Genomic DNA, 16,154 nt, shown 5'->3' with positions numbered 1-16,154 from the left:
TTGCAATTTGAACAAATATAGTACAATCAGAACAGTATGGCATCATACTTGACGAAGATAGATATGTGTGTAAAGACAGTCAGTTGTCCTTTCAGACAACAATACACATTAAATTATAATGACATTAAATAAGAATACTTAATACAATACAAGGGCGTAGGGAAAAAGGAGACAATAAATAAAGTAAAAATAGATACATGTAAAAAACTTATATTAAGACGCGGGCTATACTGTTATAAAAAAGTTACGTGAAAAGTCATGTAACTTATCTGTGGTAATATTACATTTCTTATTATTGATAATCTGGATAGACTCAAAAATAGTTACGAAATTCAAATTTGAAGAGATTAAAGTTCGGTCGAGATTTGGAGGATTTAGCTTTATGGATATGATGCTTCCCTTGAAGAACTAGTAAATTGATAATCCACTGTATTGTTTTGTCTTGGTTTTCATAGCAGGTAATGAAGTCTTTTCTGGATTTCTGTTTCGTTTGCAGGAAACTGCAGGCGATGACGTAAATCTCCTGCGACACCAGCTTGTGCCTGAAAAACATTACCGAGTGCGCGCGCATATCCGAGCTATTCGGTTGCTCGGGAAAGAAACGTTGCAGTTTGACACAAACCGACACCGGGTGGAAATGACAGTGTGTAACTTCTTTCTTCAGGGTCGCTGTCGTTACGGCGACAAATGTTGGAATGAGCACCCGAGAGGAGGAGGAGGAGGAGGAGGAGGAGGAAGCAGAGGAGGTGGTGGAGGATACAACGACAACAACAACTACAGCCGCTCCTCTGCTCAGCAGCAGCCTCGAGGAGGAGGTGGAGGTGAGGTCAACGAGAACAAACTAGTGTAGCTTAACTGGTTAGAATATTTCTGTAGCTGTTGTCGTGAATGAAGAACTGTTTGTTGGCTAGTTTACTAAGCTAAGCTAACTTACGTTAGCATGTGTACCAGGCAGAATACACAATCGTTTCTTAGTCATTTACTTTACTTTAGTGTCGTTTAGTTTCAGAGTCTAGTCCACTATAAAATACCCACAATGCACAGCTAACTGTGTACATACGATACAGTGTCGAAATCTCGTTAGGCAGTTCCCTATATAATTCACATTTAATAAACACTATTAAGGGTATAGTGACTGAGTCAAGCATTTTATATCTATAAGATTAGACAAAATATTAGAAATAGCTTTCAGACCAGCACCACAATCTACAGAAACTAACGCTATATTCTTCAAAAGGACCAGGAAATTGAACCAACGTATCTGGTAAATGAATGCAATAAAGGGGGTACAGGACAATTTGTATAACATATACAGTATTCTATATATATATAGGCTACCCTCAATCCTGGAGGACACACACACACACACAAACACACACACACACACACACACACACACACACACGCACGCACGCACGCACGCACGCACGCACGCACGCACGCACGCACACACGCGCACGCACGCAAAAACGCAAAAAAAACCCCGGACAACGGACAAACAGAATGACTGTAATGGTTTAACATCAACCCTTTCTGTTCAAACATGTCAACATTAACTAGTCCTGCATGTCGGTTTCAGGGTTTGGAAACAGAGTTTGGGTGAATCCTTCCCAGCAAAAAGGGGGCTATATCCAGCCTTCATCTTTCTCCGCTCTTGGAACTGAGGAGTGGGGTCGAGGCGGAGGTGGAGGCAAAGGAGCTGACTGGGGTAGAGGAGGAGGAGGAGGAGGAGGAGGAGGGAATGACTGGGGCCGATCAGGAGGAGGAGGGAATGATTGGGGCCGAGGAGGAGGAGCAGGAGGAGGAGGAGGAGGAAATGACTGGGGCCGAGCAGGAGGAGCAGGAGGAGGAGGAGGAGGAGGAGGAGGAGGTAATGACTGGGGCCGGCAAGGAGGAGGAGGAGGGAATGACTGGGGCCAGCCAGGTGCAGGAGCAGGAGCAGGAGGAGGAGGAGGGAATGACTGGGGCCGAGCAGGAGGAGGGAGAAGAGATAACGCGAAGAGCTCCGATTTCAGCTTCTCTTCTCAAAACAGATTTTCAAACCTTGCTACTCCTAACAGCTTTGACAGGGGAGGAAGAGGAGGCCAGCAGGTGACAGCTGGTGAAGAAGACGATGACAAAAAAGTGTAAGCCTGTCTGTTTTGTGAAGTTGTGCAGTGTTTAAATGACTGTCGTCATAAGGAATTAATTCATGTGATGTCTGTCACACGGTCACCCAGGGAGATCATTCAGACGGACATGGATATTTGGGAGAGTTCAGGGCAGTGGGGCTTCTCGTGTTATTCTAGTGCCAAGATGCCTTTGTCTGGTCTGTATCAAATACACTTTTTATTCCATGATTTCTGTTATTTATTTGTAGACACTAGACCTGACAATGTTTAATTTTTCTTGTCCACAGGTTTTACTGATCTCTCTCCAGAAGAGCTCAGGCTGGAGTATTACTCCACCAGAGCTTCAGGAGATCTACAGAGCTATGTAAGTGTACTGTCACGCATTAATGTTATACCTAGTATTTGTCTTCAGGCCAATTAAAAATAAAGAGGATACCTTCTGTATGCATTTTTGAAGATACTTGACTCTTCTGCCTGAATGCAGAAGTCTGGTGTGTTGTTTGTTTGTTGTTTGTCTAAAATGTGTAAGAGTCTAAGAAGCTCCTGTTTCATGTGTTAAGGTAAATGGCATCAATCAGTTGCTCAACCAGTGGAGAAGCAGAGTCCAGGAACTGAAGGTTATGAATCCAGCTACCCGTGCAGCTTTGGTAAGACACACACCTTTTTTTTACCTTACCTACACACCTTTAAAAAAATAAAATAAAAACATACAGCAATGTGTTTTGATATTTACTTTTTTCTCAGCTTGCAGAGATAAACAACCCAGCACCCCAGGCACCTTCAGGTGGCTTTGGTTCAGCGACAGCAACTGGCTTTGGATCCTCTACACCAAGCTTGGAAAGCAAAGGTGATTATACAGTAGTGTTGCTTCATTGAAATAGTAGAGGGTTAAAGCAATAGTTCAAATCAAGCGCCTGCTCTCGGCAAAGAAATAGTCTGGCAAATAACTCCTGGTAAAACCAGAAATTGTTGTGTTTACCGTGGCTTTAGTATGGATTTTAGCGATGCGTCTTTCTGTGTCGAGGCTTCAAAGCACGTGTCGAGTAATCAAGGAAGATTTTTGAGAAGTGCGTATCGAGGCTTGTGTTGAGGACATATGTGGTGACGTTCAAAGCCTCGTGAGTCGGCCGTACCACAGGACGGATTCAGAGAATGGTTCAAGAACGGTTTGCCGTGCGATTCGAAATATAACAGGGCACAGAGACACTGTTACTTTTCTCCGTACCACAGCTCCATCTGTGAAAAGGTGCTTTGTAAAGAAGGTAAAAATCCTCTCAAAAAAAGAAACCTCCAGAAGCCCAGCACTGTGGAAAAATTGCTATTTAATAAAATTACCATTGTAACACAGGCGCATTCACATCACAACCCTCTCCCCGATTTGTTTCAACTTTCCCCTCCATCGTCCCTTCCATCGTTCTATCGGGAAAAAAAACATACACTATACTATACAGTATATTATTATTTCGTTGCCCAATTCAATCCAGAACTTCATGCACCAAACCCATGGTGTCATTATAATCAGTCCTGAGCGTGTTTTGCATTTTTTCCCACTTGATGGCACAGTAGAGGAAATTAAGCACCGTGGAGGCATTGGTGAGTGAACCGATTGGATGGAAATCTTCAACGCTCCATGATGCATCATCTGGCCATCACTAAAGGATTTAAAAAAAGAGACATGCTGTATAATATGTTAGTGATAATGAGCTTTAGAGGTGCTGGTAGTTAATTTTCTTCCCTTTTTACAGAGTCAGGCTAGCGGTTTTCCCCTGTTGTCAGTCTTTGTACCAAGCTAAGCTAGCCAGCTGCTGTCGAGTCATATTCATAAGCCTGATATGAGAGTGGCATCATCCGACTTTGTGCAAGAAAGAACTTTTGAGCGGATGATTTTGCTACATGTCCTGTCTGAATATGCTGATCAGGTAATCATAAACATACAAGCCATTGCCCCTGTGTGAATTCAATTTGTTTTGATCATGTAGGCTTTGGGGCTCCAGCACCGGCACCAGCCAGCTCTTTCAGCTTTGCTGCTCCAAGTGGTGGATTCGGTTCCTCAGCGGCACCACCCTCCTCCACCGGTTTTGGCAATGCCTTAGCAGCTCCTACACAACCCCCCTCTGGATTTGGTTCCTCCACCCCCTCCTCGGTTTCTTCTTTCTCCTTTGCTACTCCAGCCACCAACGAGCCAGCAGCAACTTCAGGATTTGGCTCTGCCTCTGGGTTCAGTTTCTCCTCGACATCAAACACCGGAACAGGATTTGGGAGCGGTTTCGGGGCACCTGCTGCAGCAGGAAGCAGCAGTATTTTTGGACAGGCAAGTGGAGGGTTTGGTGCGTCGGCTGCTCCACCTGCAGCAGGAGCCGGGTCTGCCAGTGGAGCGTCGGACAGTCTGTTTTCACATGAGAGCAATTTGACTGCAGAGGAACTGAATCAGTTCAAGGCTAAGAGGTTCACTCTAGGCCAGATCCCTTTAAAGCCTCCTCCAGCTGACATGCTGGTGGTATGAATCTGTGGGAAAAGCTCCCATGATTTTTGAAATGAAGAGATCATTTATACAAAGTAAAGATAGGGCTTCTGTTTAAACCATTATGCTAAGTTTTAGATATGGCTAATGTTTAAATATTTCAGATCAATTATGGCACAGAAAACTCTGGTTCTATTTAAGATTTTTGTGTTAATGCAAAGCATGATTCATGTGCAGCTGTAGAATACACAGTACATATTTTTAGATGATGTCTTTTGTCATATAAAGTGGTATTTTCGAATGATTGAATGTCTTTGAATGTCTTTCAGGATTGTTCCGAATCGATTTGCCCATTTGTTGAGATGCTGACAGTAAAGTGATCAGTTTATGAGCAAAGTTTCGGAAGGTTTATTTGCATGATTATGTGATCATAACCTACTGTATATTACAACAACACGTCAAAAAAATGCCTCCAATTTGGTACGAAACTTGTGTATTCAACAATTCAGACACAATTACCCAGAAATATATTTCACTGAATGCTTCTTGGTAGAATAATACACTAGGATATCCTCTGATTGATATACTGCAATTGGGAATTAATTTATATAGGTTGTAATTGCACGTCTCAACCAAGAGAGGGTGACAGAATACAAGCTTAATAATACTTTAGCCATTTAGCAGTTTAGTGAAGCACACACAGACATTAGGCAAGTGTAAATAATAGATGTGTAACTTGGAACTAATTTTAAAAAGGAGAGGTAGTTTGTTGCCTCGGGCCGGTTATTATTCGCTCACTGTTTATGGTTTACTCATTCTAATTTTACTATTGTAACAACAACTGAAGCCAGGCCCATCCCTTTAAAACCATCCATCCACACCAGTTTTCAGGCCTACATTCATAGGAAAGGGAGAGGAAAGTGGCGTGTGGTAGTGCACGGATGACAATGAGTGAGTGAGCTATTCAATGCGTATTCATTAGGTGTTAAACACCCTGTGGGAGCACACGTAGAGGAAGACAGCGACAAAGAGACAGCAATAAGCTATTCTGCTGCTATAGGGGCGACTGCTCTGCTGACTGGAGAACATTTTCAGCTGACAGGGAGTTTGCGATATCGTTGAGAGGTGAAACTGAGCTGGAGCCGCCTCCTGTGCATGTGAGTTTGTGTGTGTGAAATCATCCCAAATCAATATCTGATGGCTATAGGTCAAAGACATTGTGCATATAAGTAATATGATTTTATGGATGTAAAAAGCAACACAGCATTAACTGCTGGCAACAGTGTGCAACATAGTAATTTTCTCGCCTACTTCTCAGTCTGTCAGCACTAACCTCCCGCCCCCTGCTAGATGAAACATAAATAATGCAAGAGATTAATGAACGATTGAAAAAGACGTATCTCATGAAAAGGCACTTGCACGCTTATTTCAGTGAAACCTGTTTAAATTGCCATCCGGCGACTCTTAAATACATCTAACTGAGAAATATGGGCATTTGTGAATCCTTGTTTCCTCAGCAGCAAGTTAAAGTAGATTTAATCAGTAACTGCTGCAGCATCAAATTACCATCCTGCCTATGTTTATGTAATGTATGCATGAGCTGCGCAGAGTGGATCAGAGCAATATTAAAGATGAGGGATGAGTATGTGGATGCCTGCACACATACACACACGCATACACACACACACACGCACATCTGGACAAACTGATTTAGCGCTCTGGAGTACATAAAGACCTGTATATGGTTATGGTGCAACGAAAGAAATGATTAAATTTCACTCATCAGACATGTTCAACTGATGAATATAATTTATGAATGCAGTCACTTCCTCGCCCTTCCCTCATGGGGATTGTTCAGTATTCCCGAGAGGGAGCCTGGATTTTGAGAGGTGACGTTTGAGTTGAAATGAACCCACTTATACACACCTGTCATGTGCTGTACACACTGTCCTCCTCCTCCTCCTTTAATCCCCAACCTGCCCCACCCTCCTGTGAAATCATAGCTTACACAAACTCGGTCACATGAGCATGATGTGTACTGTAATTCAATTGACCGTGACCTGACTCCAGCGACATGGACCAGATATACAGTACACTGTGTATGGAACACACGCGGTTGTCTGTCTTATTAATTCCCTATTTGGACTGTATACTGCAGCCGTGTATGTATGCTGGAGCTCTGAATGAATCAATCCTTTGAATTATGACCGAAGCCATTCAAATTCCTCCCCTCTTGCTATTTCTCCAGATCAGCTTTTTTTTTTAATGGCTTGCAGTAGCACCTAAATGCACATTGCGTCCATTGCTGTTACACAGCTATTGTGGTCAGTACATCAGCTGATGACAGCAACAGATGCTTTTAGCACAGCTTGAATCGCCTCTCTATACAGACTGCCAATGAGCTGATTCAGATTCAGTGCTTGTATTAATGTTTGATGGGGGCTTATTCCAGTCGACCCTCCTTACTGTTGTAGCAGATAACAAGAATTGATTGTGTTGGGCCACAGCGGTTCGCCTATGGGAAGCAGGGCATTGATCCAAGGCTTGTAATTTATGCCTATTCGAGTGGCTTGCGGCATGGGTGAGTGAATGGCACATATTTCACATGCAAGGCCATGGACCCGGGTTTCTGTGCTGCAGATGTCATGGGTTCATATTAGTATTAGTGCACCGTGTGCTTCTACCACACACTGACAGTAAAAACACACTGTTGTGAGTAAATACTGTCAGCACAAATGATATATGTGCTGTATTTGTGACCGGATTGGGTAAAGCCTGAATCATTTGAACCGAAGTAACGCTATGAGGCTGGTCAGAAAATGATGCCTCATTACAGTGATTATCGTACATTATTTTCATCTGTATGCAGACCGTGCTGCAAGCTCCATAAGCTCCCTTTATGTATCTATGTTCTGACTCAAGCTGCAAATGACAGTGTCTTGCATGTTGTAATGTATTTGATAGATATTATAAATACTTTTAATTGAACATAATGTCTGCTTTTATTTTTTCTTCAAAGTTACATGACTGGTGTGGTAATGCAGTGCAGACTGATCAACAACAGTGACATATCTCGACAAGTTTAGTGAGTCTACAAGTCAGTTTAATAACATAAAGGAATGGGGAAACAACACAGTCAAAAATAGCATCCATACAGTGGTGAATGCTAAATACAGTTTCCACTCCAGCACAAGTTTACTACAACTAAGAGAAAATTCCACAATTCTTAATCCTTGTTATAAAACACAAAGACACAGACTTTGATAAGCTTGTTGACTAAAATAGCTATTCTGCCATAACATAACTTATATTTACACCTTTAGAAGTCAAAGGATGGAACGAGGAACAGACCTTCCCAACCCAAGGGGCAGCACCAACGCATGCATTTGAAAATACCACTGCTGCAATTGCATAGCACTGTGACCGGGTATGACCAATCAGAGCAATGAACAAGGTGACGGCTTTGATGGCAAAGCACTGTTGTCATTAGTTACACCCATCTGTAACAGATAGTATGATTTGATTGGTGAGTTAGGATTTTCGGAGAGGTGTAGTAATGAGCTCCAATGGTGGGTGCCCAGAGGAAGCTGCAAAGCAAATTGAAATTTGTTAGAGGTGTGTCTGGATTTTCTCGGTAGCCATGTGCAATTGACATGGTGTATTGTGGACCAACTCGGGGCCAACCGGAGGCACCGCTTGCCAGCAGGAAAGGCAGGTATCTGCTTGGGGACCCAGGCCAGTATAGGGGACCTCTGAGGGCTGACAAACTTAATACCACAGCAGGGACAGTGGGCAAAGGGCTCCAATTGACTCCACCCAAGTTCTGATTGTTTTGTTTTTTTCTTTTTTCTTTTTCTTCATATTAATATATTTTAATTACTGTGTTTGTAAAAAAAAATCTTTATTTAAAATTAACTCAAATTTGCAAACTAATTTTTACATTTTGCACAGTTTTTGTTGGTTTCAGATTATTTATAACATATGCTAATGGTGATGATTGCTGGTTCAAGGGGGGCCCTTTTTTGCCCAGGGCCCCAACAGACTCTAGAGTCGTCGCTGCGTAGGCTACAGAAGGACAGATTTACACTATGATTTATTCACGCTTCCCTCACAAGGCCACACATTGTCGCTGTTTGCCATGCCCCTGAAATCCACCAGGCCTAATCTCATCTCTCCCCTCCCTCCCTCACTCATCTCCTCTCCTCTCCTCTCTCCACAGCAGCGCGCCTCTCACCGCGCCTTGGATGCCGTGTAACCAGCACTGAACGGAGAAACCGTCCAGCAAACCGCCGTCCAGCACAGCAAAAAAATAACACCTGAACGATGACCTTCTTACAGATACGACATAAGCAAACAATTATTTGACAACTTCCGACCCCACACCTTGCCTTCGCCGCTCCTTGCTGTAAGCGGTAAGTGATCTGATTCCTTTTTAATTGCAAGGCTCGCAGAGCTCAATTTTTCCGCACAGGGCAGTGATTGCGCCAACGGACTGATACTCTAAATAATGCAATTAATATCATGAAAAGCATTCATTTGGATGTATCTTTATTGTTACAATATATAGGCCTGCTTTAGAAGCACCTGGCAACAGATTAGATGATTAGTGTCCGCTGCGAAGAGCTCATGGCTTTCTTCTATTATACTCTCACCTTTGCAGCATTAGAAGCCTGGCAATGCCAAGAAGTGCTCACAGTTTCATGCCTTCTCCTACTTCAGTCAATTTTCAAGTGTTTAAAGGGATTGATCTGCTCATTTGAAGATTATGGAGTGATTGTAATGTGACCTAATTACCTAATTTTGGTCTTTTTAAATGTTTATGAGTAGCCTTTACATTATAGCATTACTGCAGGCATGGGAAACTAATAGTCTCTGTTGATTAAGCCATGATGTAGGGACAAAGTTCAGCACGTCAGTGGTCAACTTTGCGCTTCAGCTGGTGATCTATATTATAGGGTGGCATTGAGTCTCAGGATATGTCAGCTATGCATGCAGCTATATATTTGATTGCATTTGTGTGAGCGATGGGACAGTAAAAGCAGATGGTAAGGGGGTAAGGGTGGGGGAGTAAATAAGCATTATTTGAGATACCTGTCCTCTGCCAGCACTCAGGTCATGCCGAGTGCATGCTGAGGTGTGAGATTGTATCAGATGGCCGTGCACACAAACACAAACACTATGTCCAAATTTCAGCTCAAACTGTGTTCCCTACCTGTGAATGTGGGCAGATACATGTGAGGGGCTTCAGAGCTTCCCGTGTATTTCACAAAATCTTGCCAAGAAAATCTTAAACAGCCTGGAATGTCAGTCTGTTTAATGTTTTTGACTTGCTTAATGGTTAGTGTCAAGGGTGTAGTGTGAAGCACAAAGTGAGTACATTAACTGGCACTAAAGGAGTGCGCCCTCCTTAGCCCGTTTGAAGGAGAAGAGCGTAATTATCCATGTGCTTAACTCTTGAAATCCTTGCTTGACTCACACTCATCCTCTGAAAAATCCATTGAGACAGTAAAAGCTGGAAAGGGACTGTCTCACTTTACACATAACTCATAAACAATTAAATACAGATGCCATTTCCCCCCAAATTCTGCATTGTATACTAATACAAAAAAAATCGGTCATTCCATTTGACTTCCTCAAACAGCTGTGCCACACAGCTCACATGATAGTTTATGAAGTATTTATGCATTTGTGTCACAGTTTTAGTCCCGCATTGGGTTGGGTGGGGCTACAAAGCAGATTTTGAGATGTGTGCTACACAAGTTCAAGTCCTTTTGAAATATTCAACAGGGTGAAGTGTGTGTGTGTGCATGTGTGCATGTGTGCGTGTCGAGTATGTGTTGTGCGTGAGTCAGATAGTAACAAATAAGCTGGCTAAAGGAAAGGTTATGCACTGTCTCATCTTCCATCAAAGAGTCTCTGCTCACACGCATGCACACACACAATTCTCAAAATTGATAGATGAAAAGGGCAAAAGCAAAGTCCAATGCAACACACACACACACACACACAAACACACACACACACACACACCCACACACACACACACACACACACACACACACACACACACACACACACACACACACACACACACACACACACACACACACACACACACACACACACACACACACACACACACACACACACACTCACTCACACACACACACACACACACACACACACACACACACACACACACACACACACACACACACACTGACACATCTGACCACACTTCAGATCTGTAGCTGGCAGCTTCTGGTTCTTGTCTTCTTTGAAATGAAAATAAAATGAAAACAACCAAGGGGCAGAGCAGCCACTTATCATAGTAATGAGCAGGCTTCAGTGCGTGTCTTTATGTGTGTGTGCGCCGTTGTTGCACTGTATGTGTGTACACTTGTAGACATCTGCAAGGTACAATTCACCGGCCAACTGGTATCATCACAGAGAGTAGCTGTGGTTGACAATGAATGCTTGGTCGGTATCGTGCCTCTCAACCCACTTTAAACTGGACCTGCTAATGAGACACTCAAGTCTCGCATAAGATTGTTTTGCGTGCTCGTGTTGAATAGTATCCAGAGGAGTTCAACGGATATGGTTGTGGATATGGGTTTTCAAACTCTATTTTTTAAGTTTGTATTTTTCATTACACAAAGTCAGGAGACAATCCAGTGTAATTCCACTGTACTTTCACCAAGCTATATTGGACTCTGTAACAACAGTACTCAGGAAATCAATTCCTTTCAACACCTGCTGTGTGTTTTAAGCCTGCTGCAGCTGCGAGGGTGACCTCCATCATGTTCACGGGTCACTTGATAACCTAAAACGTGTCTCTGACAAAAGTCTGCTGTGCTTCCTGCTTAAAGAAACTCTACAAAAGAAAAGACATATGACTGTAGCTATGTTAATTGCCCTCACAATGGACTGCATATTAATAGGAATTTAAACTGAAATACATACTGGAAGCAATCTGACTCACTAATTACTTCTTTTAATTTTTTATTTAGATGACATAATTGTGTTTTATTTATTAATTAAAATAAAAAAAAATACTAAATTAATGTAATAATAGACAATGATTTGCAGCTATTATATTAATGGCAAATAACACAGACTAGCTAATATACTATTGTATAAGAAGACCACTATCAGTCAGATATTCAAATATGCAAGCAACCCCCAAAATGAGGTCACTTATAAAAGGAAGATGGGAGAGAAATGGATTAAAAGCCTGTGATAGAAGTCTTTATAACATAAGTGGGGAGAGAGATAAATATACAGCTCTTATCTTGTCCTCCCTCAGGATCTCACTACATTCCATTGCACACATCCCTTCCGGGATAGCAGTAAATAAGACAGGAGACTTGCTTTGGTTCACCCTTGCCGTATCCCCTCCAACAGACCTGTTTAAGCCCCCGTCTCAGCACTGCACCACCCATGCTGTCTAAACTGGGATTTGGTATTCTAGACATGGTAAACGGGGTGAAATTCTGTATGGTGAAATTCTTCCGCCCCGGGCTGGCTATCAGCATCCCAGGTGGGATGGGGAGATGGGTCTGGGTGGCTAAGGGGGGAGTGAGAGAGATGTCACTGACCACATTAGTCACCAGAGAAAGCGGGCCATGAGTCAGGAAAGCTCCCAGTCTCATCCATCACGCCCCTCTTAACCCACTTTCCTTCCAGTCCAGCCACTCCAGCTTTTTATTTTTCTATTTTCTGCTAGCTCTCCATCCCCCTGCTGCTGACAGAGTAACTTTCCCCATCCTTCTTTTGATGGTGATGAAAAGGAGAAGAGGGCGCTAAGAGAACGCCTCAATGCTGGGCGGGTTGCAGCAAGAGATGAGAGCGAGAATAGATTTAGTGCCAACCTTTGGAGTGCAGCAAGGGAAACAGTTCTTTCCTTTCCTCGAAACAACTTTGACTTTTTTCCGAAAATAAATATAAGTTTGTTTCGTCATCGTCAGCGCAGGGAGACAAACATGGTGACATAGTGTGTCTCATTTTCACACCAGATCCCCCACGGTGGTGTGTAGAGAGAAACCCAGCTAGTGATAAGTGATGATATGAGAGAGGCTTCACTTTTCCAAATGGCTGCTGGCACAAACCTTGGACAGGGTATTTGATTCACTGCCGAGACAAAAACATTGTATTGCTAGCTCAGCTGTGAAGGTATTAGCGTGGCGTGTGGGGGAAGCCGGGGACGAGTGATTGAACATTTGAACTGCTACTCCATAGGGTAGTGATTTGATGGTTATCCATGTGGCTTAATGCCAAAAGTATTGTTAAGTAGTAGTGTGATACTGAGCTCATTTGACCTGTTGTTTAATATGTGCAGTGTGGTGTAGAGAAAGCACATTGTATAGGTTAGTCTTATGGGGGTTTTACCTCCAAATTGAGTAGTTCATAATCTGGCTAAATTGTAAAATAGTTTCAAAACTGTGTTATTGTTTGGCTGCTCATGTTTTTCGCACAGAATTTTAGAGTCAGATTTTGTTAATCTTTAATTTTTTTTAATGTTGCATCTTCCCAGTTCTCTGCAGTAGCTTAGATGAATACCATATTCTCATAATTGCTAGTATTACAGCAAAGAAATTGGCAATAACACCCAATGATAATGATCAAAACTGTAAATTGTTGTAAATTGCTTACCAATATCCCTCCATCTTCAACTGCTTGTCCCTATCGGGGTCGTAGGGGGGCTGGAGCTGATCCAAGCTGACATCGGGCGTGAGGCGGGGTACACCCTGGACAGGACGCCAGTCTATCACAGGGCACATAGAGACAAACAACCATGCACATTCACACCCACCTAATTAACCTAACACGTGCATGTCTATGGACTGGGGGAGGAAGCCGGAAAAACCCGGAGAAAACCCACGCAATACCAATATAATTCCAAAATAATAGCATGTTGGCGGGATCATCCCTATATTCCCTGGATCCTATGTTCCCCGGCTCTGATGTTTCCCGGTTGCATAATTATAATAATAATTATAATAATAATAATTAATAATAATTTAGGGTAGTTTTAGGGTCTACATGGGCTTATTTTCCCAAAAATAACAGATCGGGGAACATAGGACCCTTTCTGTGAAAAGCGGGTCACAAACAGGTAACATAGAACCCAGGGAACATAGGTACGCTCCCCATGTTGATAACCACATAAATGTATGTATATTAGCATAATAGTGTGGAAGCTACCCATGTTTAATGTTTTTGTGTGCTAATAAAAAATATGCTGTTCCAGTTTTACATGTAAGATGCGTACTGTTTTGTGAACATTAGGGTAACATTTTTATTGAGAAAAGATTTTCCTAAAAAGTAGATCTACAGAAAGTTATTTACAGAACTAGCATGCTAACGCATTAGCCGTAACTACTGTGCTCCATGTTTGCTGAGTGGATGCAGGTAAAAACAACAAGCAGTAGTCCAAGTGTCATATGGAATCCAAGTATGCAATAAATATGTTCTGTAATCAGTTGTGTTTTTATTATTTACATAATTGGCTTATCCATCTGTTAGTTTACTGCTATCACTGGTCACGGATGTGGGCTGCTCATTTTAATAAAGCATTCTAATGCTATATTACTTTTTAAACAACATTAGATAGGCTAATTTGACCCTTTTAATTGTAGCTACGATAGAGAAAATGTAAACCTTTGCTTCCCCGCTGTGGCTGATTCACCATGATCCAGGCAATTTGTGTGAAAACACGGTGTGACGGATCAAATTCATGTCTGCTGTAGAGGGAGTGACTCAATGACTCACCTCATTAAAGATTTGATTGGATAAAAAAAATGATTGGGCCAACAGAAGAGGCAAAGCGAAAGCTCCTCATGAACCCCTTCTTTTCTGTTAATTTCACAGCTGTTAGCATTGGATTCAGATTCGTGTGTATGTACTAGGCATATTATTGCTCTGCAAAGTGTGAAATGGGAAGTTTGTGAATATGTTATGGTGATGTGCCTATTCTCTGGTCAGTTTTGGTCTGATACGCTGTACTTTCTCGGTCAATGTGATACTGAAGAAATTGAATCTGTGTCAGAGCAGAGTGTTTCACAGAAGACTTGGATATTATTCAACTCCATCAGCCAAGACATCGGTGTCAACGACCCCTGTCAGTCAATATTCTCTTTGTCCTGGCATGTATGTTCAGTACAGCATATGTGTGTTTGCACTATGCTGGGTTTCTCTGTGTGCGATTTTGTGTGTGATCCATTTGGCTCTCAGTCATCCCACAAGCCTGGCATTCTTCACGTTGTCTGTGTGTGTGCGTGTAACTGCAAAGCCAACCTTCTGCTTCGTCGCCTTGAGAGACCCCTTATGATCAGAGAGAAACATCGGACACACACACGCGCGCGCGCGCACACACACACACACACACACACACACACACGCACACACACAAAAACGACACCAGGCACAACACAAAGGCAGCAGGCGCCAGGCCAACACATACACTAGCATAACCTGGGAAGTTTCCATGGTCGCCTCAAAAGGAAGTGCATTACAGCTCCTGCCTGTCCTTGTGCACTGCCGGTGTGAGTGTTCATCAAGGTTTTCTCTTTTAATGCTAGCAATTTTCGCCAGACCACAACATGTCTAGGATAGAAAATGCATTTTAAAACTCTGTAATCAGAATATGCAGTTTTATAAAAGATGTAGCAATATAATATACTATGATACTCTCAGCAATTGTGTCTTTTCTCCTGTGCTCAGAACACTTTACTGGGTACAGTTTTCCTGGTCTTTAACATCATCCTAATATTTACAAATATACTGCATCCTGTAGTTCAGATTTTGATACCAGTTACCTGGAAGAAATGAAATAAGGAAAATATATAAACTTTTCATACTGTCTGTCTGAATATACCTACGTTCATCCTCCACTCCATATAAGCGCCTGTCTCTTTAAGACCCCCTCCTGAAAAAGCCCAGTCTTCTCTGATTTGTCAGTGCTTCCGGGTCTTAAGCATCTGCACTCTTGACGTCTCTGCACCGTCATTGCAGCTAGGGATGTCTGTAACAGCACTGTAGTGGCAGTTTCTGTGGCAGTGTAGCTGTGACATCACAACCGTACAGAAGTCCTGACGGTTTGTTTAAAGTCACAGTTTCTGAATACTGACTGTGTGCATTTCTCTGTTGAATTAGCGTTTTAATACTTTCATTGTATTTATATAGCACCTCAACAAGCTTTATAATAAAAAAAAAAAGACATGGAAATCTCACTTTTTACAATATGGGTCCTTTAAGTAAAAATACTGTAATGTTTCAGTCAGGACAGCCATTATTAAATTAAGAGAGACAAACTAGATGGATCTCATTCAGTAGGATAAGATGCTGATTATTTGCAATTCACATGTCAGATGCAGTTTGCAATGACCCGTGCATCAGTAATCAAACACTTGGCAAAGACACGTCAAAATGGACTCATCTAACAACCAATAGAAAAAAAACCTTAATTAGTAAAAACAAGATGCAATAGTAAAAGCATCAAGCGGAGCTAATAAGTAAAACAACTAATTAATAAGATGCAAAACTAATGAATAACAGCACGTTTATAAAGCACAATAAGACAG

At 42.2% G+C, this 16,154-nt stretch overlaps 1 protein-coding gene across 1 annotated transcript; it reads left to right on the top strand.

Annotated features, from left to right (window-relative positions):
• The first annotated feature begins 557 nt into the window (after positions 1 to 557).
• Positions 558 to 4,956, top strand: nup42 (nucleoporin 42). The gene is made up of 7 exons (XM_083926047.1): positions 558 to 821; positions 1,580 to 2,126; positions 2,220 to 2,308; positions 2,399 to 2,475; positions 2,672 to 2,758; positions 2,856 to 2,958; positions 4,091 to 4,956. The coding sequence occupies exons 1-7, from the start codon at positions 638 to 640 to the stop codon at positions 4,612 to 4,614; spliced, it is 1,611 nt and encodes a 536-aa protein (XP_083782173.1). The 5' UTR covers positions 558 to 637; the 3' UTR covers positions 4,615 to 4,956.
• Positions 4,957 to 16,154: the final 11,198 nt, after the last annotated feature.

This window comes from Echiichthys vipera, assembly GCF_963691815.1.
Source record: "Echiichthys vipera genome assembly, chromosome: 13".
Classification (NCBI taxonomy): Eukaryota; Metazoa; Chordata; class Actinopteri; order Perciformes; family Trachinidae; genus Echiichthys; species Echiichthys vipera.
Note: the sequence above shows the minus strand (reverse complement) of the source record. Positions and strands in the feature narration are given on the sequence as shown.